The sequence below is a fragment of the Miniopterus schreibersii genome, assembly GCF_964146895.1.
Source record: "Miniopterus schreibersii genome assembly, chromosome: 2".
Classification (NCBI taxonomy): domain Eukaryota; kingdom Metazoa; phylum Chordata; class Mammalia; order Chiroptera; family Miniopteridae; genus Miniopterus; species Miniopterus schreibersii.
The window spans coordinates 187,409,310-187,435,163 of NC_138102.1; the positions used below are offsets into that span (position 1 = coordinate 187,409,310).

At 58.0% G+C, this 25,854-nt stretch overlaps 2 protein-coding genes across 6 annotated transcripts in view; both read right to left on the bottom strand.

Moving 5' to 3' along the window:
• TUBGCP6 (tubulin gamma complex component 6) overlaps window positions 1–17,998 on the bottom strand; it is a 21,739-nt gene extending 3,741 nt beyond the window's left edge. Inside the window, exons 1-16 of one of the 2 annotated variants that reach the window (XM_081130508.1) lie at window positions 16,862–17,998; window positions 15,565–15,728; window positions 12,414–12,624; window positions 7,451–7,624; window positions 6,837–6,958; window positions 6,030–6,093; window positions 5,808–5,917; window positions 5,503–5,594; window positions 5,265–5,404; window positions 4,050–4,199; window positions 3,501–3,582; window positions 3,324–3,412; window positions 3,115–3,230; window positions 1,994–2,132; window positions 1,611–1,682; window positions 127–1,417 (exon numbers count right to left, since the gene is read on the bottom strand). In XM_081130508.1, the coding sequence (XP_080986634.1) occupies window positions 127–1,417; window positions 1,611–1,682; window positions 1,994–2,132; window positions 3,115–3,230; window positions 3,324–3,412; window positions 3,501–3,582; window positions 4,050–4,199; window positions 5,265–5,404; window positions 5,503–5,594; window positions 5,808–5,917; window positions 6,030–6,093; window positions 6,837–6,958; window positions 7,451–7,624; window positions 12,414–12,624; window positions 15,565–15,728; window positions 16,862–17,602 (3,757 nt within the window). In that variant the 5' untranslated portion in view covers window positions 17,603–17,998. The remainder of the gene's footprint in view (window positions 1–126; window positions 1,418–1,610; window positions 1,683–1,993; window positions 2,133–3,114; window positions 3,231–3,323; window positions 3,413–3,500; window positions 3,583–4,049; window positions 4,200–5,264; window positions 5,405–5,502; window positions 5,595–5,807; window positions 5,918–6,029; window positions 6,094–6,836; window positions 6,959–7,450; window positions 7,625–12,413; window positions 12,625–15,564; window positions 15,729–16,861) is intronic. The other variant, XM_081130507.1, reaches the window with a different exon arrangement.
• Window positions 17,999–18,175: 177 nt separating this feature from the next.
• On the bottom strand, window positions 18,176–23,558 carry HDAC10 (histone deacetylase 10). 4 transcript variants are annotated; one of them, XM_081130123.1, is made up of 20 exons: window positions 23,315–23,558; window positions 23,112–23,246; window positions 22,785–22,881; window positions 22,454–22,551; window positions 22,264–22,368; window positions 22,031–22,099; window positions 21,725–21,851; window positions 21,488–21,553; window positions 21,296–21,355; window positions 21,130–21,219; window positions 20,922–21,028; window positions 20,782–20,849; window positions 20,439–20,703; window positions 20,234–20,318; window positions 19,753–19,844; window positions 19,555–19,611; window positions 19,245–19,323; window positions 18,853–19,035; window positions 18,604–18,763; window positions 18,176–18,447 (listed from the first exon to the last, which is right to left on the bottom strand). In XM_081130123.1, the coding sequence occupies exons 1-20, from the start codon at window positions 23,371–23,373 to the stop codon at window positions 18,377–18,379; spliced, it is 2,073 nt and encodes a 690-aa protein (XP_080986249.1). In that variant the 5' UTR covers window positions 23,374–23,558; the 3' UTR covers window positions 18,176–18,376. The 4 variants fall into 4 exon arrangements, with proteins under 4 accessions (XP_080986249.1, XP_080986250.1, XP_080986247.1 ...); XM_081130124.1 differs by having other exon boundaries at window positions 20,270–20,318; window positions 23,315–23,545; XM_081130121.1 differs by having other exon boundaries at window positions 18,279–18,763; window positions 23,315–23,452.
• Between the last annotated feature and the right edge of the window lie 2,296 nt (window positions 23,559–25,854).

Consider the following 25,854-nt stretch of genomic DNA (forward strand, 5'->3'; position numbering starts at 1 on the left):
AGGGACGAGTGCCTGCTGTGGGGCAGTACCTCCTAAGTCCCCAGGACAGCAGATTTCTCACCCTTCCTCCCGCTCCCTCCTGGACCCAGACACCAGCAGTGACAGGATAACTGAGGTCCCACTGACCTGGCTCCTCAGAAATGCTGTCTCCCAGAGCACTGGGCTCAGCCTCAGCAGATGGCATGGCCTGGAGGCCACCTTCCCCAGAGCCAGAGCCAGCCACCCGAGTGCAGGAGCTGTCTGGGGCTGGGGCTGCCAGCAGCTGTGAATCATGTTCCCTAGGAGGGCTCTGTGCTTCCAGGCTGAGGCCTGACTGGGACACGTGGTCAGGGGGACTCTGAAGGGGTCTGGGCGTATCAGGCTGGGCTTCCTCTGGGAGCACCCCCAGCATCACCTGGGACTGAGACACATGTCCATGGATGTTCCACCGTGGCCGGGAGGATGCCACATCCCACACATTCTCTCCCACCTTGATGCTGGCATCAGATACGTGTCCGTGGACGTTCCACCGTGGCCGGGAGGATGCCACGTCCCACACATTCTCCCCCACCTTGATGCTAGCATCAGACACGTGTCCGTGGACATTCCACCGTGGCTGGGAGGATGCCACGTCCCACACATTCTCCCCCACCTTGATGCTGGCATCAGACACATGTCCATGGACATTCCACCGTGGCCGGGAGGATGCTACATCCCACACATTCTCTCCCACCTTGATGCTGGCATCAGACACATGTCCATGGACGTTCCACCGTGGCCGGGAGGGGGCCGTTCCGGAAGCATAACCCCCTGTGAGAATACCATCCTCTGACACATGCCCAGGGGGCTGCCCCATGGCCTGGCTACTCCTCTCCTGGGGGAAGTTGTTCCTGGGCGGGTGTGGGTAAGGCAGAGTCACCTGTCCATCCGGAACACACGTGTCGAGCTGCACGTGACTGTCCCCCCACAGCTGCAGCCCCTCAAAGCCCAAGCTACCTCCTACAGTCTGGAGAGACCCTGGGGCCATGACTACAGCTGGCCTCAGGACGGTTCTGAAATCGTACTCCTGTGGCCCAGAGCACCCTGTGCCTGCTGTTGCTGATGAAGCCGAGGGGGGAAGGTCTGAGCCAATGGTCTGCAGTGCTTCCTCCAAGACAGGGGCCACACCAGTGTCCACAAGCTGCTCAGCACCCTGGCCCATGGGCAGGAAATCTTGGATGCTCAGGCCTGCAGAGAATGGTCCCAGCACCTCTGCCTGCTCTGGCTGTGGGCCTGCTCCCAGCTCTGAGCCGCCGCAGGCCGTTGCTAGAGGCTCAAGGGGCTGTGGCGTCAGCTCACTTGGTCTGCTTGGGCCATCCCAGGCAGTCATGTGCTGCTCTGCACACCCAGAATCACAGCTGCCACCTCCATCGGGGTGCTCAGGGCATGGAGACAAGGCCTAAAACACAAGAGCACATTGGTCCCTCTAGTTGTCTGGCTCTATCACCAAATTCAGTCCTGTAACCAGCACCAAAACCCATCAAATAGGGGGCTGGGGACACATGACAGGCACCCACTGTGCTCCCTAGGCAGCACAGGCCTGGGCACCCAGAGTCCCCACTACACACTCTGGGTCCTGCCCAGCCCCTCACCTGGGAGCATGCACTCAGGAGGACAGTCGGCGGCTCTGGGGGTTTCCCCTTGGACACATCTTTCAGCATGGCCTGAAATTCAGTTAGCAAGATATGAGGCAGCAGCTGCTCAAAGTGGAGCAGACCTGACACTCAGGCCTGAACCACCCGGCCCAGAGCCTCCATGCCCACCGGTCACAACTGCAGTGGCACTGAGACAAGGCAAGGCCTGTGCAGCACCCTGCTCCCAGCCTGAAGGCAGCACTCACAGCCTCTTCCCAACCACATCTCCAAACAACTGAAGAATCACCAACCCTCCCCTAAAAGGGTGCACAGGTGTGCATGGAGTTTCAGGGGCTTCTGAGTCCCCCAGACCCCAGGGAAGAGCTGCCCCTAACACACACCTGAATATGTTCCTGGTCTTCTAAGAGAAAGCGAGCCCGTACACCCGCCAGTCTGTGCCTCTGGATTTTCCACAGTGCCTTCTGCTCTCGACGAGCTGCCTCTGCAGACAACTTGCTATAATGGTCAACCAGCGCCTGCCTGAAGCCACATCCAGAGAGGACTGGTCACCAGTCACCCCACACTGTCCAGCTGGCTCCCCACGCGGATGGTTCTCTATGACAGAGGCCCTGGTGCGTGGTCTGCACAGCCTGGCACTTTCCCCAGACCACCAGCTGGTTCCTCTGCACCCCCACAGCTCCTGCAAGGGCCTCATCAGGCTGGTCATCCCACCCACCAGGGGCCAGCACCCAGCCAGGGCTTGGCAGACGTCTGCTGAATGAGCACCAGCATGAGCCCCTACACAGCCTGAGGCAAAGGGCCCTCTGGGGGCAGCCTCCCTTCCTCAGCTGCACAGAAGGAAAGAGAATCACATCTACCCACAAGTGCGCACACACACATGCACACACACGTGCATATACTCACAGACATGTGCACGTACATACACATGCAAGTATGTTCACACAGACACAGACATATGTGTACATAACTCTGGCTCCAGGTCACTGCTCTACAAACAGCATCTGAGCTCGGGACCACCAAGGCCAAGAGCAGGAAGGGACAGCCCCCCAAACAAAGGCACCCCGGAGAGGCCAGCACTGCTCCCAGCTTAGGGGAAACACAGGGGAGGGTGGGACAAGCCTGACACCATAAGAGACGGACTGTCTGATGCTGTGCTGGACAGATGCCCCTCTCTGCCAGGCTGATAACAGGTTAAAGTTAAATGAACAGGAGTTATTTACCATAAACAGAGACAAGGAGCAGGGACATGCCTGGACTCCACCCACACAAACCAACCAAGAGAGACATTCGGAGGGCAGCTCAGGATACCTAAGCATGCCAACGCCCACGTCCAGGAGTACTGAGGCCAAGTGGATGCCCAGAGTTGAGGTAACTACTTGAAAATTTTCCAAATAAAAAGTAAAACGACCATCACTAAGATCAAACCAGTTATGGGGGCCCTGCGTGCCCTTACCCGAGGAGGGTCAGCCCGGAGTGACCGCTCTGCCCTCGGCCACCCTACCTCGCCTTCCTCTCCAGCTGCTCCTCCAGGGCCTTCAGCCTCCTCTCCCGGTCCCGGAGTTCACGGGCGTAGCTGAAGTCGTCGTCCAGCTCCTCCTGCCTGGCTGCCCGGCGTCGCTGCACAACACGTACACATGTGGCCTCACTGGTTAAACCGGACCCTACGAGCTGACCCTCCCCACCCCCACCCAGGACCCTCAACCCACCCACCTCCTGGTCCTTCACAAACTGCTCTTTCAGCCTCTGAAACTGCTCTCGCTTCCGGGCATCCAAGGCCATCCGTTCGGACATCTGCCGATCTGCATGGAGACAGAGAAAGAACCGTTGTGAGGAGCCCCCAGCTGGTGGCCCCCAGAATTACAGAGGGGGGACCCAAGCCACACGTACCGCTCAGTGCACTAAGGACCCTGGACGCTGCTTCTCGGGCTTGGACGATTAACTCTTGTTTAGCAATTTCCATTCGTAACTCCTGGAAAAGACCATGAGTGAATACATCCCACTGTCTGCCCTTCCCCTGGGCTGGACGGTGGCAATGGGGCTGCTCAAATCCCAGGCAGACCACCCCCTCCAGGGACAAGGCCAAGCTGTAAGGGCAAGGACAAGGTGCCCCATCCCAAACAGTGACAGGCTGGCTCCCAGGCCGCTGGCAGGGTCTTGCACGGCAACGGGAGGCTGAGACCCCAGGCCTGAGTGTGCTCCCACTGGAGGGGGCCAAGGAGCTCAGGAGTGACTTCCCTGTGGGGATGAAGGGCTAGCTCCCTCTCTAGCGCCCGCCAGCTCCAGGAGAAAAGGGGACAGAGCCTCTGCCTGGGCATTCCCCACCCAGACACACCCCCAGGACAGAGAACGCCAGGGGCAGCACCGTCTTACAGGCCCCACACCAGCACCCCTTGGAGGGAGGATGTGAGGGAAGCCCCAGGGCTGCGGTCATCGCACCTTCTCCTCCTTGCTGATGGAGCTGTGGCGGGCCACCCTCTCCATCCGCCCCACGTAGATGGCACAGTCCTTCTCAATCTCCTTCAGCTCCTCAGGGGAGAAAATCACAGAGATCCGGGGGACAGGGACGTCGGACCAGCAGAGATAATGCTGCCACGGAGGGAGACCCACTGTGAGCCCGGTGACGTGGCCCCACGCCCAGATGTTTCTCTGCTTTGGTCCCCCAAATGGGACAGTTCATTCCTCAACTAAGGGGAACAACACCCTCCACAGCCCCGAGCACACCAGACACGCTGCTTGGGACCTCCACCCAGGACCAGGCTACCTGCAGCAGAGGCAGGTCTGACCCCACAGATGACCTTCAGAAGCAGCTGTGGGGACCTGGAGGTCCTGAGCCTCCTGACCAGAGGGCCAGGCACTGAGGTCAGCCCACACAGGACAGACTGGGCCCTGCTCCACACCAGCCCTGGAGCCCCACCCTCCCCCAGCCAATCTCCGGGCAGCTCCTGGGAGCTCCCCACTCCTAGCTCACCTGAACAGCCTCTGCACCTGTCCTGGCCGTTCTAGCCAGTTCTCAGCCCAGAAGGGACCCATTAAACAAAGGCTGAACCTGGCCTCTCGTCTGCCCTGCCCCTGCCCAGCCCGACACTGGCCCCCTGGTCCAGCCTCCACCCTCTCTGTTCTGCTGCTTGGAAGCCCCAGGTCCACATGGCCAGCTTGCCTGCCTCTCTGCTCAGACATCAGACAGCACCTTTCAAAGGATGTCATCCATCCACACCCACCACCGGCCCCCTGGGCCTTGGCCTCATGGATGCTGGCACAGGCCTCTGTCCAAGCCTCTGCTCCAGACACAACTCCCTGAACCTGCCTGGTGCCTCTTCCTGCAGCCGCAGCCCATTCCTACCCAACGGGCCTTCTCCCACGTGGAGGTTGGAGGGAGGGAAGGGGCCCACTGCTCCTGGCCTCAGAAATGCCTGAGCTTTTTTCCCATCTCTGAGCACGTGCCCAGAGACAGGAGCCATTCGTGGAACTCAGGGGACCCCAAGGGGACCACAGTGCCAGCTCCAAAGCGCTGATCCAGAGATGAGAACAGACAGCCAGGTCTCGGGGGACAGGGACTGACGGATCAGAATCTCAGCTCCCAGGGGCCAGAGGGACAAGGGGCAGGGTGAGGGGAGAGCTCCAGCGGGGCGTGGGGGGACCATCCTCACTCACCCGGGGGCAGCAGAGCTTCAGCAAGTTGATGGTCTTCCCGCAGACATATACGTCGTGAGCAATGTGCTTCAAGAACGCAGGCACACAGTCCTCCGCCTCCTTGGAGATGAGCACATAGCCGTGGGTCCAGTAGGACTTATCTGAATGCGGGACAGAACACATGGCTGTCCTGTATCCAGGACCACTATGGCCCACCTGACAACGTGGAGGCCCAGCCCAGTAGCCAGCCACCACCTACCTCTGAAGCCCAGGTACTCATGGTTCACCTGGATCATGAACTCGCCATAAACATCTCTGAAGACCCCACTGTACACCCAGTCATAGATGAACCTGCCAGGGTGGGTGGGCCAGCAGTGAGGTGGGCGTGGGGAGCACTGGCAACCATGGGGTGTAGTAATCTTCCCAGGGAGCCCTATCCAAGCTCCCCCACTCTACCCTCCCAATCTACATCCCTACAATCAGCAGGTATCTGACAAGGGAATGCAGCTCAAATATCTGCTAAGACAGAATGTGGCCCTGCCCTGCCCCGGCCCCACCTCCCACCGAGTATAGGGCTCGCAGCTGGTCTTGAGAAGGGACAGCAGCACCGGGTAGTGCTCGTTGCTGCAGTTATCCAGGGCCTCCTGGTAGAGGTAGGAGAGCAGCTTCACCCCCTGCAGACAGCAAGGAAAGGGGGCTCAACACATGCACACGGCAGAGGAGACCCTGCAACTCTACCCAGGTGGTCACAGCCACACCCCCTTTCCTGGAGCAGGCAGAACTCACAGTGGGGAAAGAAGCCCTGGACTCTCCTCCGCAGGTACCTACACCACAGAGCTCAGCCAAGTACCTAGACAGAGAGGCCAGGTGAGAGCAGGTGAGCAGAATGTGTCCAGGCCCTTCTCTACCCATCTTCATGCTCTGGCTTTAAAACCAGCTGCACCTCAAGGGTCTCAGATTTCAGCTTCCTACTGGATCCCTCCATGGGCACCCCATGCATATCCACCTCCTTCCCAGCTTGGCCAGGGCTCCAATTTCTCTTGAATACTGACCCCTCCCCTGCACCTGGGCTCTACCCTAAGCCCCCACCTGTACCCCCACCACCTCACCCAGGTTGCCACCTCCTCTGGCCTAGATGACTGCTAAACCCTCTCTCAGGCCCTCACCCTCTCCACCCACTATAGTCCACACAGCAGCACAGCACCCCCCTGGGCCCCCACTTCCCTTACTATACCCATATCTAGCCCTTGGGGCTCCCATACTCCTCCCCTCTGCCTAGAAGGCCTCCTCTCCCACTGAACTCACCTCCCCCGAGCCCCCAGCCCCTCACTCTCTCTTCTCCAGACAGCACCTGCTCACAGACACTCGCCTGGGTTAACTAACTGGTTCCTGAGTGCCAGGGGCCAGGTCTGTGGGGACCCTGTGTGCCCTTCAGGTGGGAGCCCCCACCATAGTAGACCACCAACAGATACATGCCCAGCATCCAGCACCTGATAAACTCAGCTGGGGCAAGGGCTGTCCACACAGCTAGCAGGAGGGCTGTCCTCCAGGCTCCCACCCGCCCCCCACGCTCGGCACTGTGCTGTGGCTCACCTGAGCTGCCGGCCCAGCTTCTTGAAGAGAAAGCGAATGGTAAGGAGGCTCAGGGTGGGCGGGGTGGCAAGGACACAAGCCCGGTAATACTGCAGGTACCTCCTCAGGCCGCTGGTGAAGGCCTATTGGGCAAGGAGACTGAGAGGAGAGCACTGGACACACAAACACCCCTACTGAGCTCAAAGCTTGAAAGAGTACACTGGTGCTGGGGAGAGGGCTGGCTGCCATCCCCTAACTCTGGGCTTCATTTCCCTAGGAATGGGCATCTGTGGTTCAGCACCAGCTCCTGGAACTCAACTCGCCAAATAAGGAAGCTCTACTGTCAGTTTCATGCAACGCACTGGGGATCCAGTGGGGTAGAGCATACCACCTGGTCTTTGCCCCAGGCTCCCCAAATGTGGGCCACACCTGCCTCCCACTATCCCAGGTTTCTAGTGAAGCGGCGACGGTGAGACATCCTGTTCCTGAAGGGTAACCATTAGGCTTCAGGCATTACCAGGAAACAGGCTTCAGTGGTGCTAGGTGAGACCCCTGAGGCTCTTCCCGAATCTCACTGTGCAGTGTGCACAGTGCTCAGGAAGGGCTGTGACAGCCCCCATGAGGCCAGGGCCTACCTGGAACACGAGGCCCTTGCTGCACGAGGCGTCCAGCACAGGCTGCAGAGAGAAGTGGCTCAGGCGTGCATAGTGGGTCCCGCACTCAGCCACCTCTGAGAGGAGGCTGCTGATGCTCTCAGGGGACGTTCCCGACACGTGGATCCCCCGCTTCACCATGAAGGCCTGAGTTGGCTGGAGAGGGCAGAGGAGAGGTCCCTAGGGCCATATGTCCAAGACCCCTTACACCCATGTACCAACCACAGCTCTGCCCAGAGAGCCCAAGACTAAGAGTCCTACCCAAGACACATGAACAGGAAGTTCCAAAGGCAAAGAGCAGATGGCCACAGAGCATACCCAGCTGTCCCACCCCAGTAATGAAACACACAGAAACAGGGTGTCATTTCCACTGACCACACTGAAGACACATTTAAATGCCAAGCTGTCCGTGGAAAGGGTGCAGGGAGACAGGGTGCCCTCCACACTACACAAAAAGACCACATGGAACAACCTTCTTGGGGGCGGAAGCTTTAGAAAATGGCCATTGGAGCTGATAACCTGGCTCCTGGGGACATGTCAGAGGAAGCAATGGACAACACACACAGTATCTGCCACAGCACATTCCCACTCCACTGCCTGCCCCTGAGAACAGACAGCCTGAGGGATGGCCAACACAGCACAAGGGGACCCAATGACAGCGGTGTAAAAGGAAAATGCATAGCCCATGTGCCTATGTTAGAAGGAAGAAAGGTCTCAGGTCAGCAGCTGCACTGCACACTTTAAGGAACTAAAAAAGCAGCAAACTAAACCCAAAGCAGAAAGAGGGAAATAACAAAGATGAGACCAGAGGTACGTAAAATAGACTAGAAACAGTAAAAAGAATCATGAAACCAAACGTTGGTTCTTTGAAAAGATCAACAAAATTGACAAACCTTTAGCAGGACTGACTAAGAAAAAAGATGACAGAGAAAAGGAGAGGAGACGAAAGTGCCAGAATCAGAAGTGACAGTGGGACATCACCACCGGTCCTTCAGAAATACAAAGGGCAGTAAGATAACACCACCAAATCAGATGACCCAGGTGAAACGGACAATCTCCCAGGAACATACAAAATTGCAAAACTGATGCAAGAAGAAATGGAAACTCTACACAGACCTCTAACGAGGACACAGATTCCTAGCCAAAGCCTCCTGTATGTGAGGGCCTGACCCCCGTCTTGAGCACCCATTCACCCTGCAGACGCAGCTGCCAGTGAAGCATGAGAATGGGACAGGCAGCCCCACCGGCGAAGTTCCCCTTTTAGAAACTCCAGGCGGCCTAGATAACTGACCACGTGAGTGACCACAATTCTCGCTCCCTGCACCCTAATTCCCACCCTTGTGTTGTAAATTCACCAATAAAGAGTAAACCTACAAAACCCTACGCAACCCCACCCTTCACCCCAACGGAGGCAGAGCCCCAGATCCCCTCCCTCCTCTCTCTCTCCCTAAGACCTCGCTGGGTGGTCCCGTAGGTGCTGTGCACCCTCCGAGACCTGTGAGGAGTAAATTTTATTCTTCAGAGTTCCCTAATGGTTTCTTGCTGAGGTGCATCCTGAAATCCAAGGAATCACAAGGGCCGGTCCATCCACAACACAGCCGGGTGCGGGGGGAATGTATGTGGGGCTGCCACACATCAATGCAGGCGGAGTGAGTGTCTCAGGCATCCCAAACAAGGTCATTATCCACAGGCTAAGACCAACACACCTCCCAACACTAAAATGATAAATGTTATGTGTATTTTGCTGTACTTTAATGGCTTCACTGGTGACTTCTACCAAACAAAGAACTATGCCCTGGCTGTTCTGGCTCAGTGGTTAGAGCATCAGCCCACAGACTGAAGGGTCCTGGGTTCGATCCCAGCCAAGGGCACGTACTTGGTTGCAGGCTCCATCCCCCACTTGGTTGGGGCGAGTGTAGGAGGCAACCAATCATTGTGTCTCTCTCACACTGATCTCTCTCTCTCTCCCCCTCCCACCCTTTCTGAAAAAGCAATGGAAAAATAACCTCAGGTGAGGGTGAAAAAGAGCTACCACCACCGACCAGCGTGGCTGCGGCTGAGCAGCGACCTGTGATCCAGATCACGGTGTGATTCCTAGTCGGGGCATATGCCCGGGATGCGGGCTTGATCCCTGTAGGAGGCATGCAGGAGGCAGCCGATCAATGACTCTCATCATTGATGTTTCTCTCTCTCTCTCTCCCTCCTTCTGACATCAATAAAAATATTAAAAAAAAAAAAAAAAAAAAAGAACACACACCAATTGTTCTCAAACTCTTCCAAAACTTGAAGAAGAGGGAGTGGTCCCTAATGCTATGAGGTCAGTATTGTCCCAAATCAAAGCTGGATAAATACGTCACAAGGAAGGAAACTATAGACCAATATCCCTGTGAACACGGATGCAAAATCCCCAGTCAAGTCCTACAGTCCGAATCCCACACACAGCCACGACGGGGTGGTTTCATCTCAGGAACGCAAGGGCAGTTCCCTCCAAGATCAATCACTGTGATACAGGTCACAGAACCTCAACTGACGCCCCAAACACGCATGTGACAAAATCCAACACACTTTCATGACAAAACACTCGCTAAGTTAGGAAGAGAGCGTCCTCACTATGATAAAGGCATGTACACAACACACAGAACCGACGTCACAGGCAGTGGTGGAGACGGAAAGCTTTCCCCTGGGATCGGAAACAAGACCAGGACGCCTGCTTCTACTTTTGTCCAAATGGTGCCAAAAGTCCCAGCCAGAGCCATCAGGCAAGAAACAATAAATAAAAGGTATCCAAATTGGAAAAGACGTGAAATGATCTATTAGTAGATGACTTGATCATACGTATAGAAAACCCTAAAGAAGCCACACAAAGACTACCAGAATAAGCAAACTCTGCAAAGGTGCAGCTACAAAATCAACACACAAAAATCAGTTGTACTTTTATATACAGGCACTAAGAAAGCTGACAGGGAAATTAAGAAAACAATTATGTTTACAATAGCAATATGAGAATAAAGTTACTTAAGAGATAAATTTAACCGGGAGGCAAAAGGCTTGCGTAAAGCGTTGCTGAAACAAATCAAAACCTAAGTAAGTGGAAAGACAACCCATGGTCATGGACTGGAATATTTAATACTGTTAAGATGACAGTACTGCCCAGCCGGGCATGGCTCAGCGGTTGAGCATCGACCTAGGATCCAGGCAATCAGGGTTCGATTCCCGGTCAGGGCACATGCCCCAGTTGAGGGCTCGATCAATGACTCTCTCATCATTGATGTTTCTATCTCTCTCTCTCCCTCTCCTTTCCTCTCTCTGAAATCAATAAAGATATATTAAAAAAAAAAAAAAGATGACAGTACTATCCAAAGCCATCTATAAGTTCAATGCAATCCCCCATCAATATCCCAATGGTGTTTTTGCAGAAGCAGAAACAGAAAAGCCTTTTCTAAAATGTATGTGGAACTGCAAGGGGCCCTTAATAACCAAAGCAATTTTGAAAAAGAAAAGAGTTGGAGGACTCACACTTCCCAAGTTCAAAACTTACCACAAAGCTACAGTAATCAAACACCGCAGTCCTGGCATGAGGACAGAAAGACAGACTGATGGAACAAAACAGAGAGCCCAGACATAAACCCTCACATACATAGTCAGTTAATTTTCAACAAGGGCACAAAGACCATTCAATGGGAGAACAGTCTTTTCAACGCATGGTGCTGGGAACACAGGACGTCCACATATACACAAAGGATGTAAAAGCAGGACCCACACGGAGATCTGCACACCCATGCTCACAGCAGCCAAGAGGTGAAAGGAGCCCAAGTGTCCATCGACAGGTGAAGGATAAGCATGGTCCACACATACATGGAATGTTGCTCAGCCTTAAAAAGGAAGGAAATTCCGACACATGCAACCACATAGGTGAAGCCTGAGGACACCGCACTCAGTGACATAAGCCAGACACAGAAGGACACACACTGTAGAGTCCACTGACATGAGGCACCTGGAGTCACATTCATAGAGATAGGAAGTAGATGGAGGTTGCCAGGGGCTGGGGAAAGGAGAGGGGATTAGTGTTTAATGGGGACAGAGTTTCTGTTGGGAAGATGGAAAGTTCTGGGGATCGATGGGGGGAAAAGGGACATCTGTAATACTTTCAACAATAAAGACAAAATTTGAAGAAAAAAAAGAAAGTTCTGGAGAGGATGGTGATGGCTGCACAACACTGTGAATGTACCTAATGCCACTGAGCTGTGCACTTAAGTGGTGAAGATGGTACATTTTAAGTTATGTGACAAAACACTATGAGGTCATGAAAATGGGGTGCTAGAACCGTGTCCAGAGGGAAGCCCTCAGCAGCAGCAGCACCACCCAAATGTGCCCATGCAGCCGCTGTGATTGAGCATGTGAGACATGGAAAGGCCAGGAATTTCCGTGACAGGAGGCGGCACTGGGAGAACCTGTACAAAAGGCTTCATTTTCATCAATACATTCACATATGAGGCCCAACAAGAGCAAGGGCTGGGTAAACTGCAGTCCTGGTCAGGAGAAGCAAGGCCCCAGCCAAGTAAGTGGCCAGAAGAGATGTCCATGAAGTGAGAAAAGCCAGAGACAGTTGCCTTTCTGCGTGGCCCTTCCTGAAGGCCGCCTGTGCTGTCTGTGTGCAGGACGCTCGAAGGGCAAGGGCAAGCAAACAGCAGATCCATTTCTCCTGTTTCACTGATAGCGATGAATATCTCACTCTTGTTCAGTTTGTAAAAAGGTGCTAATAAATGAATAGTTTTTAGAACTGAAATGAGAAGCTTGTTGCTGCAGTCGTCACTGAGCAGCTTGCAGGTCCACCCAGCCCATCTACTTGCCGCACTGGCCTCCTCCTGCTCTCTGGAGTGCTCAGACAGTGCCGGCCACAAACCCTGCACCCGTGTAGTGACCACATGCTGTCGGCACCCCTTACCTGGCAGAGGGGAAATGTGGTAGACACAACCCCAATCAAGACGTTCAGCACATCCTTCACCAGCTCGCACTCCTGCACCAACACGGGCTGCGTTGCCTGCAGGAGGCTCCCGCCCAGCACCTGCAGCTCCCCTTGGCACAGCCTGCAGAAACTGTCGAAGGCATCCCTTCCCGCCTCTGTGAGGTAGGGCTCCTCTCTGTGGCCAGGGGGGCTGTGGAGACAAAGCCACAGGCACCTCAACTAGATAAACACAAGGCAGGAGAAAATGACTGAAAATGTATAGGAAATACGGAGCAGGTATGTATCTAACCAGCCACCAGACTCTCAGTCATCTCTGTGGGTTTACTGCCAGCTGTGCTGGATCCTAACCAGGCAATTCACACAGAGTCCCACCCGCCAGCACCCACAGAGCACACGCTGTGGTCCTCAGGATGACCCCTCACTCACAATGTATCTTTAGGTTAAAAACAAGCATAAGGTTTGCACACCCACGTGCACAGCAGCATATTCACAACAGTCCAAAGGTAGAAGTAGGCCGAGTGTCCAGCGACGGATACATGGATTAAAAAAAATGTGATCCAGCCCTGCCTGGTGTGGCTCAGTTGGTTGGGTGTTTACCCATGCACCAGAAGGTCACTGGTTCAATTCCCATTCAGGACATAAGCCCAGGTTGTGGGCTCGATCTCCAGTAGGTGCTGTGTAGGAAGCAGCCAATAGACGCTTCTCTCTCACTTCGATGTTTCTCTCTGTCTCTCTTCTCTTACCCTCTCCCTTCCTCTTTCTCTAAAATCAATAGAACAATATTTTTTTAAACACTTTTTAATTTTAAAAATTAAATTTTTTTTAAAAAACATGATCCATCCACACAAAGGAATATGATTCAGCCTTCAAAAAGAGGGACATTCTGGCACCTGCTACAACATTGATGAAGCTTGAGGACATTATGCTCAGTGAAATAACCCAGACACAGAAGGACGAATACTGTAGATTCCACTTATAGGAGGTCCCTGCGATAGGCAGATTCAGAAAGTAGGATGGTGGTGCCAAGGGCTGCAGGGAGGATGGGGAGTTAGTGTTTAATGAGGACAGAGTTTCATTTGGGAAGATGGAAAGCTGTGGAGATGATGGTGACAGCTGCATAGCACTGTGAATGTAGTTAATGCCACTGAGCTGTGCACTTAAAAATGGTTAGTGTTCAATTTTGTGTTATGTGTACATTATACAAAGGATGGACAGAGCAAAGTCTCATGAATGTTCTTCTTTTTGTTTGTTTGTTTTTTTATTGATTTCAGAGAGTGGAAGGGAGAGGGAGAGAGAGAGAAACACCAATGATGAGTCATTGATTGGCAGCCTCCTGAGTGCCCCCTACTGGGGATCGAGCTTGCAACCCAGACATGTGGCCTGACGAGGAATCAAACCCTGACCTCCAAGCTCATAAGTCGATGCTCAACCACTGAGCCACACTGGCTGGGCTCATGAATGTTTTAGCACAAAGCAGGCACACTGGGCCTTGTGAGTGCGGTTCTGGACACAGGGCACCTCTACTGAAAAGTATGAAAAAACTGTCTTTCAAAAATCCACTGGAAAAGTAATTTCTCAATAAACAGAGCATGGGAACACAGGCCTTTCTGAAACTTTTCTTCTTGTTTTCAACACCTGACCAGCTCTCTTCTCCTCCTCCCAAAAACCCTTGATTTTAGGTCTAGCAAATCAAAAAATATCGTTTATTTTACTTTATTTTATTTTATTTTAAACATATCTTTATTGATTTCAGAGAGAGGAAAGGAGAGGGAGAGAGAGAGCTAGAAACATCAATGATGAGAGAGTCATTGATCGGCTGCAGCCCGCAACCCGGGCATGTGCCCTGACCGGGAATCGAACCATGATCGCCTGGATCCTAGGTCGACGCTTAACCGCTGAGCCACACCCGGCCGGGCTCGTTTATTTTTTCAAAGACAAAAGTCATTTTCCGAGGAGTGGGTAACGGGCTCCAAGCTGCAAGGACATCCTAACATGGACAGGTGTCAGACCCCCAGCATGTCTCACCTCCATGTCAGGATGGTACACAAGGTGCAAGGACAATATATCTCAGAACCCGTTAAAGTCATGGTGCTTTTTAACTGAAAATGCACCACACTGCGCTCTTCCCTCACTCACAACTATCTGAATGCAGGAGGAGCACACAGCTCCTGCCCTATTCCTGCAGGGTCACCCCAGCACCACCATGCCTCCCAGGACTCAGAGCCAACGGAGAAAAGCCCATGCAGGAAACCAGCAATTCCCACTCATCTCCACAGAGAGCTCAGCCCCTGACAGAAGGAAACGGCTTCCCCAGAATGGGTGGCGTCCTGTAGACCAACCGGCTCTCAGAGTGAGCCTTGGGGAAGGAGGGGTCCTCCAGAGGACTGAGGCAGGGACAGAGTTCACAGTCTTGGGGCTGTGCATGGACATGGCGCTCTGCTTCTGGCAAGAACACAGCTTTTTTAACTGCCCACGGCAGGAACCAAGCAGGTGGCTGGGGTCTAAATGGAAACAGGTTCTAAAGAGAGGCCTGCATCCCCCCCATTCCAGGAGATTTCAAGACAGAAGCATGTCGCTGACTCAGAGAACCCCAGACTCGGATGAGCAGCAATCAACGAAACACTGCTACAACCACAATGACCAGCGGGAGAGCAGCACTCTCATCCTTCTAGATGAGGACAACAGTGGGCACGAAGAAAGTTCCCTCATCAGCACCCCGGCCCGGGAGCATTTCTTCCCAGCCCTGACCACACTGTCTGCCAGGCCTCACTCAGACACCTCGGATTGGAACCCTTGTGGTAAGGACGTTAACTCAAATGCAAGTGGCTGTTCCACTAGGAAGTGTGATCTGTGGAGCTGCTGGCACAGTGGGAACTTCTGTAAAGCCTGAAGGCCTTCCCCCCCAGCATTTCTCTCCACTCCCAGAACAAAGACAGTTTTGTGCACCAGCCTGACTGAAACTTCCTGGTCCCCAATCTTGTCATAGCAGCTTCTACCAGAGCCACCTGGGCTCTCTGGGTAAAGGCACGATCAGATGCCAGAGGAGATCATTGTCTGCTGGGCTCTCTGGGTAAAGGTGCAAGCAGGTGCCAGAGGAGGTCAGTGTCTGTAAAGGCAAAGGTGCACGTACCAGCCGATTTGTTCCCAACACCTCCGCTTGCTGGCCTCATAGGTGAGCACGGCATCCCAGGGGTCGATCTCTGGGGTTGTGCCCTGCTCAGACTGGGAGTCGGGAGTCAAGTTGGATGCTGACTGGAACCCTTCATCTTCGGATGGGTCCACACTTTGAGGCACCTGGAAACAAGGGGGAAGGAGGAAACACCACGTCTGCCTTTGGGTCTGAGTTTCACTGTGTGATGGAAATTCTGGAACTTCTCCACACATTTACTCACACAGTAAAGACCTGGCAGAATGTTTCCTGTTTCTCTTGAGCACATATGTACCACACAGTGTTTTGCCTCCATTAAATCACTTAAGGAACTAAGTTAATTTACTAAAGTTACCAACTTCCAATTTCACACAATACATAAGTCTCAATATAACTCACAATGAAATGCATCCAGTCTGGAAATTCCATTTTGGGGAACCCAGCATAAAAGTCATACTAGATAACGAAAAATTTATGTAGACCAAGATGTATGTGCCAGCATTGTTTGCTTGCAAATAACTTGAATGTCTCATAGTGAGGGAATGAGTGAGCAACGACAGTGCATCCTTTCGGCAACATTCATAAAACCACAAAATACAAAGTCCAATGATGACTGACTTAATAATGTAGGAAAAATCCCACCTTACAGGTGGGAAAAAAGTATGTATTAAAACTTCATGTAGGGTATAAACAAACATTTTTTGCCACATGTGGTTACTGAGCCCTTGAAATGTGGCTTATATGACTGAGGAACTGAACTTTTTTTTATTGTGGTTAAGTTTTACCACTTTTTTTTTTTGATATGTTTTTATTGATTTTAGAAAGGGAGAGGGAGAGCTAAAAACATCAGTAAGAGAAACATCAATTGGCTGCCTCCTGCACGCCCCCTACTGGGGATCAAGCCCACAACTCCAGCATGTGCCCACCGGGAATAGAACTGGTGACCTCTTGGTTCAGGGGTCAACGCTGGCAGGGTGGAACTGAACTTTTTATTTCATTTTAATTAACTTAAGTTTAAGTAGCACCTCTAGAGGCAGAATAAGTGACTTAACAACACGCCCTGTTGGGTAAACATGAGAAGCAGCATGTTGCTTGGGCCTACAGGTGGGCAGCAGTGTGCTATCCCAGGAAGGTGGGGAGCGGAAGCCTGGGCTCACCACAGCTCAGCCACCAAGTGGCCTGGACTCTAGCGCTGTCCTACCATTCCCGTGACAAAAGGAAGGTCAAAGGAGACATTTCCAGAGGCCCCAGGAGCCGAAGGCAAGAAAGCAGCACTTACCTTGATGGCCAGTCCAAAGAGGTCCGCGCTGTCAGGCACCGGGGGCAAGTCCAGCCGGACATCCATGTCGTAGGTGCGACTGTGCACAAGGGCTCCGAAGAGCGAGACCCGGGTGTCTCTCTCAAACCTGTCACCATAAGGGTCACCGTAAGAGAAGAGCCGGGCAGTGGGCAGGCCAGTGCCCGGCGTCGCTTCCATCACCTGAAGCGCTTTCTGGATCATGTCCTGACATAAATACTCCTCTCTGGAGATCAGAGACTGAACATCCATCTCAAACACACTCAGGTCGTAGCAGTCGTAGCCGCTGTAGGGCACGTTTCTCCCGACATGCTTGTTGTTTAAGAAGTAGTCCCGTTTTCGGGGCAGAACTTGAGGGGGCCCAGTGCCCGCCAGCTGAACCAGCAGGTCCAGAGCCGACCCCACCTCCACCAGCGGACAGCAAGGGGCTGCTTCGAGCTGCCCCACATGCTCCTCCAGACGGTCAGCCTCGGGGCCCAGGCCCCCCACTCTCAAGTCAAAGGACAGCATGAGGATCTTGTTTTTCACCGGGAGTCTTGAGAGGTCAGGCTGCAGCTTGGGAGTCTCGTCTTGGAAAAGGTTTGTGAAGAGGGCATTGTAGGCCACCCTCTTGAGGCTCTGCTTCGCCCGCCTGCGGCTCAGGCTGCGCTGGCCCAGGAGAGCCTTGGCAGGGGGCAGGAGGGCCTCGCACAGGTCGTCGAACAGCTGGGTGATGCTGGCCATGCCCGCGCCGCTCAGCTCCCTCGGGCCCGACGGCCGGGGGCGGGTCCCACGGGGCTGACGGGCAGGCGGCCTCCTTCACTCCGGCCGGAGCCCGCGGCTTTAACTGCACCGGCGTCTGCGGCGGCCCTGCCCCCCCGGCCGGCCTGCAGCGGCCTGCGGGGCGCCAGCGCAGCACCGGCCAGCCCGCAGCCCGCAGCGGCCGCAGGGCCGTGACGACCGAAGGAGACGCGAGCGGGCAGCGCACCGCGGACGCGCCGGCCTCGCACGCTCCCTCGGGGCCCAAGAAGGGGCGGCCGGGGGAGGCGCCGCCCGCGGAGGGGCGTGGGGCCGGGAGCGCCGCCCGTCCGCCGAGCCTGAGGCGGGAAAGAGCGCGCCCGGCAGCTCCCGGCGCCTCGCGTCACTGCCGCGCGACCCGCAAACGCGCGGGCGCCGGCGCGCCGGAAGTGCGTCACAGGGAGCCCGGGGGCGGGCCCTGGTGGCCGCGGGCCGAAGCGCACTTCCGGCTTGCAGCCGCGGTTCCGCGGGTGGGGAAGGAGACGCGACGGAGCGGGCGCAAGGACGGAGGCGGAGTCAGACTTTCGCTAAACCGTTTACTGATAGGAGCGGCGGGAGCCTGGGCGGGGCCTTCCTTGCGGACGCGGGTGCCGAGGGCGCTCCAGGTCCCGGCAGTGGCCACAGTGCCCGAGCCAGTGCCCCAGGCGCCCCGTGGCCGGGACATCACTCAGGACGGAGGCCGCAGGCAGCGGTGTGCTCTTGGGGGGCTGGTTTGTAGTGTCATTTCTGGGGTGTAAATACTCCCACCCTGGCCGATTTCAAGCCACCGGGTCCTGGCAGTGAAGTGGGAGCTGGGAAGAGGCGCACAATCCGCGTGGCTCGGCTGTGCACTGGTTCAGGGCAGCACCCCAGTCCCAAGACGTGAGCCCCTCTCCCCTCGGAGCTCTGAAGCAGGGCTGTCCCCCAGGGCCCCAAGCAGTCAGCCAGAGCCTTGTTCCCAGTCTCACCGGCCACCTGCAGTAGCTTCCACTGTGGCTCTAGCTGCCCTCGAAGGTGCATCAAGGCCTGCATGTCCTCTGGGGAGGCCACGCAGAAGGGGCCCAGGCAGAGGGGTGCCTCTCCATGCAGCACCTGGGCCAGGACTCCTGCAAGCTGGGGTGTGGATTCCTGGGCCAGGGCAGAGGTGAAAGCAGTGAGTCAGTCACTGGTCTCTCCCCACCTGCCATCCCACAGCATACCTGTTCTGCTCAACTCACTTCATCCACAAGAGCCAAGACTCGGCACCCTGCAGGTGCCCGCAACAGTGCAGCCAGGAGTGCAGCTTGGGGGTCCCGTAGGCCATGGGCAGGCCCCAGTGCCAACAGCACCAGGTCAGGCTGGAAGCCATAGGCCAGGGGCAGCACCAGGGCTAGGAGGTAGTTCAGGAACCCGCCGGTAGTCTGCGGAGGGACAGCAGCATAGCCCCATCCCCTCACCCAGGGGACACTCCTCCTGCCAGCTCAGCCCGCCCCACTTCCAAGTATGGGGTGGGCAGCCACACCAAAAGTCCCATCAGGAAGCCAGGAAGGGTGGGTGAAGGCCAGGGGCCTGGCCCTTATGGTGATGCCAGTGAGCAGCCACTGCCTGGTCCTGTGACACCACCACTCACCCCTGGCAGTGGCATGGAGACGTGGAACATGGATAGGGCAGCAGCTTCCTTGCCCCTGATGTTCAGCCACAGAGTCCTCCTTTTAAGGGAGAGTGGGCCCATGGAAACGTGCGTGTGAGTGACAGCCCACTCACCCTCCAGAGTTGGGAGGTGCGGGAGAGTTTGGGGGTAGGGGTGCTGGAAGTGCTGACCCTCTGTGCTGGAGACCCTCCTGGCATTGTTCCCTGGGCCCCTCTGGCCCACCCAGCCATTTCTCCTGGGGACCCACAGTGATGCAGGACTGGATGGACACATGACGCAAGGGGCATACCCATCATCAGTAAGGTCCGGTGGCCGATCCAGCTGTCCCACGGCCACACAGAGAAGCCTAGAAGAAGAGTTGGTCCCAGGACAGGCTCTACTCATCCCACTAGGAGTCCATTCCCAAAGCCCTCCCCCTGTGGTAGCCAGGGCAGAGTTGCCCATGAGCCATGCCCTCAGAGACTCAGGCCAGCCTGCTGATGCTCACCTCTGGGCTCCCCGGGAAAGGCTGCACCGAATGGCCATGTCCAGGGTGGCAGCTGCAGCAGGGGCCCGGGTGGCTGCGACACTGCTGCTCTCCTGTGGGGTAAATAACAGCAGTGGAGGGCAACCTCAAAACCAGGAAAACAGACCCATCAGTCCCTTCTCTTGGTCCCTGTCTCCGTGGATGTCATCTATACACGCTGAGGCCAAACTGCTGCACTTCTGAAAATAAGATGCTTAAAACTACACTTGAAATCACCATCTTCCCCCTCTGCCAAAGAGCATTTAGTTGAGGGGACTGAGGGAGTGCTTGTGAACCTGTCCCTAGGGGATCTTCTGGGAAGGGTCCTGGGCATAAGGCCACACTCATGTCCACATGGTTCTGCACCCCCACAGCCCTCCCCCGACAGGCTACCCATCATGGGCAGGTCCTGGGCCCTGCCCCCAGCTCCACAGCCACCCCTAGCCCCTCCAGGTGCCCCCACCTGCCCATCCAAGATCCTATCCAAAAGGTACAGGACCTTCCCAAGTGCACTGACAGGCTCGTCCTTGGCCAGGGCCTCATGTAGCCTGTGGTGGGAAAACCAGAGGAACACACAGACATGGGGTGACATACAGATCACAGGTGAGTCACACAAGGGCGCTTCGCTGGCACAGCCCCACCCCTCTGCCCAGGCCCACTCTGCCCACCTGGCCCAGGCTTGTGTCTCCTCCTTCAGGGCTGACCCCTCCTGATGGAGGATGTCAGAGGGCAGGGCCAGAGCAGCATCCAGCCCAGTCAGAGAAACAGCTGTGCGGACAGGGGGTGTGGGGCGGAGGTGCATCTGGTCCAGAAGGGCGCTCAGTGCTGCTGTGGCCTGGGCGGCTGCAACCTTGAATTCGGGCCCCCCAGACAGCAGAGGCGAGGGCCTCCCCTCTGGGGTGCAGGTGCTGGGACTCAGGACAGGGGTCAAGTCTAGAGGGTGGTTCAGAGTCACAGCCACTTCGTGGAAACCCCAGGCCCAGTCCCACTACCTGGCCAGGCCACACTGACCTTGTTGCTGGAGGCTTGTCCAGTGAGGGACCTGGGCTGCCCGAACACTCTGGATGGACTCCAGGGCGCTGCAGGGAGAGACAAGAGTGGTGAGACCTGGCTTTGTAGCCCCAGCCTTCCCAGCTGCCTACCCCTCGTACCTGCAATGTGGTACCATGGGCCCTGACAGGGGTGGGGCAGGGTCACCCAGTAAGGCCTGCACTGTCATGCACACAGACTCAGAGAGCGACTCCAGGTTGTAGCCACCCTGGGAGGAGAGAGGAGGGCAGAGGTGTCACTGGGGCAGAAGGCCCCTTTGGTTGCACCTCAGCCTCTGGCCCCTGGACCCTCCCAGCTCCCCATAATCACCTCCAGCATGGCACAGACCCGGCCGCTGGCCAGCACCTGCAGCAGCTGTGTGAGGTGGGCAAAGCACTCTGGCGTAGCCTGCATCTGCCCCTGGAACCAGAGCCAGATATGATGGGGGCCTGGCCACTAGACCCTAGAATTCCTCCAGGTCAGGCCAGGCCCTCACCTCGGGATCCCCGATCGCTGAGTCAAATCCTGCTGAGACCAGCACCAGCTCAGGATCAAACTGCAGATGGGACCAGGTGGGGAGGGAGTGACAGTAGGCCCATCAGAGACCCTCCTCCCCCAGGACTTGTTCTCCTCTGGGCATTGAGTCCCCCACCGCTCCTGCCATCGAGATGGCCCCCCACGCAGTCACCTCAAAAGCCAGGGGGAGCAACACGTGCAGGAAGGCGGCCATGTAGTCAGCATTTCCCATCCCGACCTGCAGCGATGGGCATCAGTGTTGGGCCCGGCCAGGGTGGGCTTTGGGGTCTTCACCCCTCGGGCATGGGCTCTGGGGGTAACCCTGAAAGGACGCCCTGAACTATACTTAGGAGGCCCGGAGCTGTAGGATGGGGGACCTGGGCTAGGGGCCAAGGGTGAAGGGTGGCACCTGGTTCCAGGGCAGGTTGACAGTGAAGCCTCGGCCCTGCCCCTGCCCAACAGCTACTGCATCGGATTCTTGCAGGTAGGGCCAGAAGCGCCCATGCTCGTAACGGTGCCAAGAGAAGTAAAGGACACTGCAGATAACCGGCCAGGGTCAAAGGTCAGAGGACCCAGCCCCAGAGCTCTTCACAGAACTCTGACCCTTGAGCACACAGCTATGTCATCAGGCTAGGACTTTCCCAGGCCAGGCTGTGTGCCCCACCTCCGAAGAGTGGGGTCGTGAGAAAGGGTTGCATCCCCACCCCCAGCTCACCTGGGGTCATCTTCAAAGATATACTGGGTGCCCTGGCCATGGTGAATATCCCAGTCAACGATGAGGATCCTGGGGACAGACAGCACTGGGCTCACTGGGAGGCAGGGCCTCCCATCTCCAGGCCAGGAGCCCAGCCCAGGATGGGAAGGGGCTGGGTGAGGGTCTCTCAGTAGCCTACTCCACTCCATCCTTCCGTTTGGCCCGGCCCCAGCTACAGCCAGCCCAGCACACACCTGTGCAGCCCGTGTTTCTGCTGGGCATGTTTGGCCGCTATGGCCACATTATTGAACACGCAGAATCCATTGGCGGCAGCCCTCTGGCTGTGGTGCCCAGGAGGCCTGAGGGTGACAGTGGGGCATGGGGCATGTCAGAGTCATCCTCTGCCCACATGTGGGGCAGCCAGGGGAGAAGGACAGCTCTCACCTCACCAGGGCAAGCCCATTGTGCACAGCTCCAGTCAGCACTGCATCTACCAGCTGCAGCCCAGCCCCCACAGCCAGCCGTGCAGAGTGGAAGGTACTCTGTGGGGGCAGGGGTGCAGATGAGCCCCCCACCGGCAACCCCTCACAGACTCTGCCCACGTCTGTGCCAGGCTGCAGCGCACCAAGTGCTGAATGGAATGTGCCAGGACAGTCCCAGGTGCCAGCAGCAGCAGGTATGCAAGGCATGGGCACGTCCACGAACACAGGGACACTGGCCACGTTGGCAACCTTGGCCATGAACAGGCACGTGGGTGGGTACCCAGGGCACGCACCGGATGGAAATAGACGGCATCATACTGTCCAGACAGTGCCTGGAGCTCTTCCGTGCCCAGGGCCTGAGTCCCCCGCAGCAGGGCCACGTACTCTGGGCTGCAGAGGGGCAGGCGGGCAAGGCAGAGTCACCAGGAGGAACGGGGAGGGGAGGAGAGAAAGGGGCTGGGCCCCAGTGGGACTGCCCAGCTCATGCTCCCTCACCCGCCCACCCAGTGGTGAAACTGAGGCACATGGGGGAGAGGCACTGTTTGTGAGGTTCCGGCCACCAGGTGTGGGCTCGGGTCCTAGGCTTCATCCTGGAGGATGCATGGCAGCAGGGGTCTCACCTGTGCACCAGGCCCAGCTCTGCCTCCGAGGCCTCTCGGGCTGCCAACCGTAGGCACCTCTGCTCCAGGCCACGCTGCTGCAGGAGTCCCATGGCGGTGGTCAGGCGCTCCGGACACTCGATCTCACACTCGGGGCTGAGTGGACAGAGAGCTCAGACTCCAGAGTCTCCTCCCCACCCCCTACCTCCGCCGGGCACACTTACTCCTCCCAGAGCAGCCTGGGGGCAGTCATGTCCTCGTGGTACACCAGCGCGGTCCTCATGGCCCCGAGCTGGGCGGAGGACCCGGCGCCCCACTCGCAGGGACTGCACTGCCGCCCCCTCCTGGCAGCCCCGGAGCAGCGCAGCGCCTGGGGCCGGCGGGCAGCGGCCTGGGCGGGAGGGAGGCCTCGGGCTGCAGCCGGAGGGGGCCCGCGGGGGGGCACCGGGGCCCGGCTTCCGGCTTCCTCCGCTCGGCGGGCACCGTCCCGCCCCCTCGCGGCTGCTGCCCCGCTCCCGCTCCTCCTCCCGAGCCGGTCGCCAGCCTCCGTCCCCTCTGCAGACGGGAGGGGGCGCGCGAGAGGGCCGAGGGCCAGGGTGCCCGACCCCGCGGGTGTCTCGGGGACCCCCCACCACCAAGCCCACCCTCTCCCCGCAGCCCGGGCTCCGGGAGGGGCGCGAGGGAAGGAGGGCGGAGCCAGGGGCTTCGGGAGCCAGGCCCGGGCAGGAGAGCGCCCCGTCGGGTCGGGGGTCGGGGGTCGGGGCTGGGCACGGCCTAGGCTGCCCCGTTGCCCAGCGCTGCCCGGGGTTTAAAAAGGGAGAGACAGCCCCGCGGGCGTGGCTCGGCGGTTGAGCATCCACCCGCGAAGGGATCACGGTTCGATTCCCGGTCAGGGCACGTGCCCGGGTTGCGGGTTTGATCCCCCGTCGGGGTGCGTGCGGGAGGCAACCGCTCTGTTTCTCTCTCCCCCTCTCCCTTCCTCTCTCTCTCTCTAAAATCACTTAAAACATTTCTTTTTAAAGAAGGGAAAGACAGGGTCAAATTTAAGCTCCAGGAAGGTCCCTGGCCAGAGAGCGGACCAGTGGGAGGTCAGGGTGGTGGCAGGAAAGCTGGGAGGAGCCGCCGCAGCGTGGGGCCGGGGAAGGGCGGAGGGAGGGAGGGCCTGGGCCAGGGGCGGCCGACGGAGTGACGAGCGCGGGCAGCAGAAGACCCGGCGCGGGCACAGGGCAGAGCCAGCTGCCCAGAGCGCGCCCACCCCGAGCCCCGGCCCGAAACCCACGGGCTCTGGGGCTGGGCCCTGGGGGCGGGTCTCTAGGCGGGGTGTGGGCGGGGCCTGGATGGGCTCTGGGGGCGGGTCTCTAGGGTGGACGGGGCGGGGCCTGGATGGGCCCTGGGGGCGGGTCTCTAGGGTGGACGGGGGGCCGGGGGGGCCTGGGGGCGGGTCTCTAGGCGGGGCCTGGATGGGCCCTGGGGGCAGGGCTGGGGCGGGGCTGGGAGCGGGTCTCTAGGATGGATGGGGCGGGGCCGGGGTGGGTCCTGGGGGCGGGTCTCTAGGGGGGATGGGGGCGGGGCCTGGGAGCCGGTCCCTAGGCGGGTGTGGGAGTGGCTTGGGCGGGGCCTGGATGGGCCCTGGGGGCGGGTCTCTAGGAAGGGTGTGGGCGGGGCTGGGCCTTGGTGGGCCCTGGGGGCGGGTCTCTGGGCGGGGCCTGGGAGCGGGTCTCTAGGCGGGTGTGGGCGTGGCTGGGCGGGGCCTGGATGGGTCCTGGGGGCGGGTCTCTAGGAAGGGTGTGGGCGGGGCTGGGCCTTGGTGGGCCCTGGGGGCGGGTCTCTAGGAAGGGTGTGGGCGGGGCTGGGCCTTGGTGGGCCCTGGGGGCGGGTCTCTAGGGGGGACGGGGGGGGAGTAGGGGGGGTTCTGGGGGCGGGGCCTGGGAGCGGGTCTCTAGGCGGGTGTGGGCGTGGCTGGGCGGGGCCTGGATGGGTCCTGGGGGCGGGTCTCTAGGGGGGCGGGGGGAGTAGGGGGTTCTGGGGGCGGGGCCTGGGAGCGGGTCTCTAGGCGGGTGTGGGCGTGGGCCTAGGCCGGACCTGGGAGGCTGGACCCTGTGCGGGATTGCCCCTGGTCCTGCTTCTTGGTCACCCTGGCTTTGCAAGGGCTCTGGGGAGACTCCAATTGGGTCTTTGGGGGTCAGGTGCCAGCCAATTGCGGTGGCCAGGGAATGGCGTGCTCTGATTGGCCATCCCAGGGCACGCGGCCACGAAGGGCAGGGCCGGCGGTGGAGGACCCCGTTTAGATTCCGGGGAGCGGAGGGTCCCGGCCGGAGTCGGTCCCAAAGGCACAGAAGACCTCTGGTCAGAGAAGGACGGTGTCCACTGTGGCAACTCGTCCGACCGTATTCGGCCCAGCCCAACCCCAGGCGGGGAGAACGGCCCGGCCCCGCTTTGGGGGCAGCTAGTACGGGGGGGACAGGTGGGAGGAGCCAGGCCCGGGAGCGGCTCTCGCGGCCGGCGCGCCTAGACGTCGAGTGGCCAGCAGGGGGCGCCACGGGCTCGCGGACGGCGCTGGGACGTGGCCGGGGGAGGGGCAGGCGGGTGCGGGAGAGAGAGCCCACCTCCCCTGAGACCCCGGGGCGGAGGCCTGAGCGGTGCCCGCGGAGCCTAGCGCGCCCCCTCCTGCCCGGGCCCGGGGGAGCGCAGGGAGCTCAGGCAGTGGGACTGAGTCCCAGTGGGACCCTAACCACAGCCCCCGCCCCCGTCAGGCCCTGCCCCA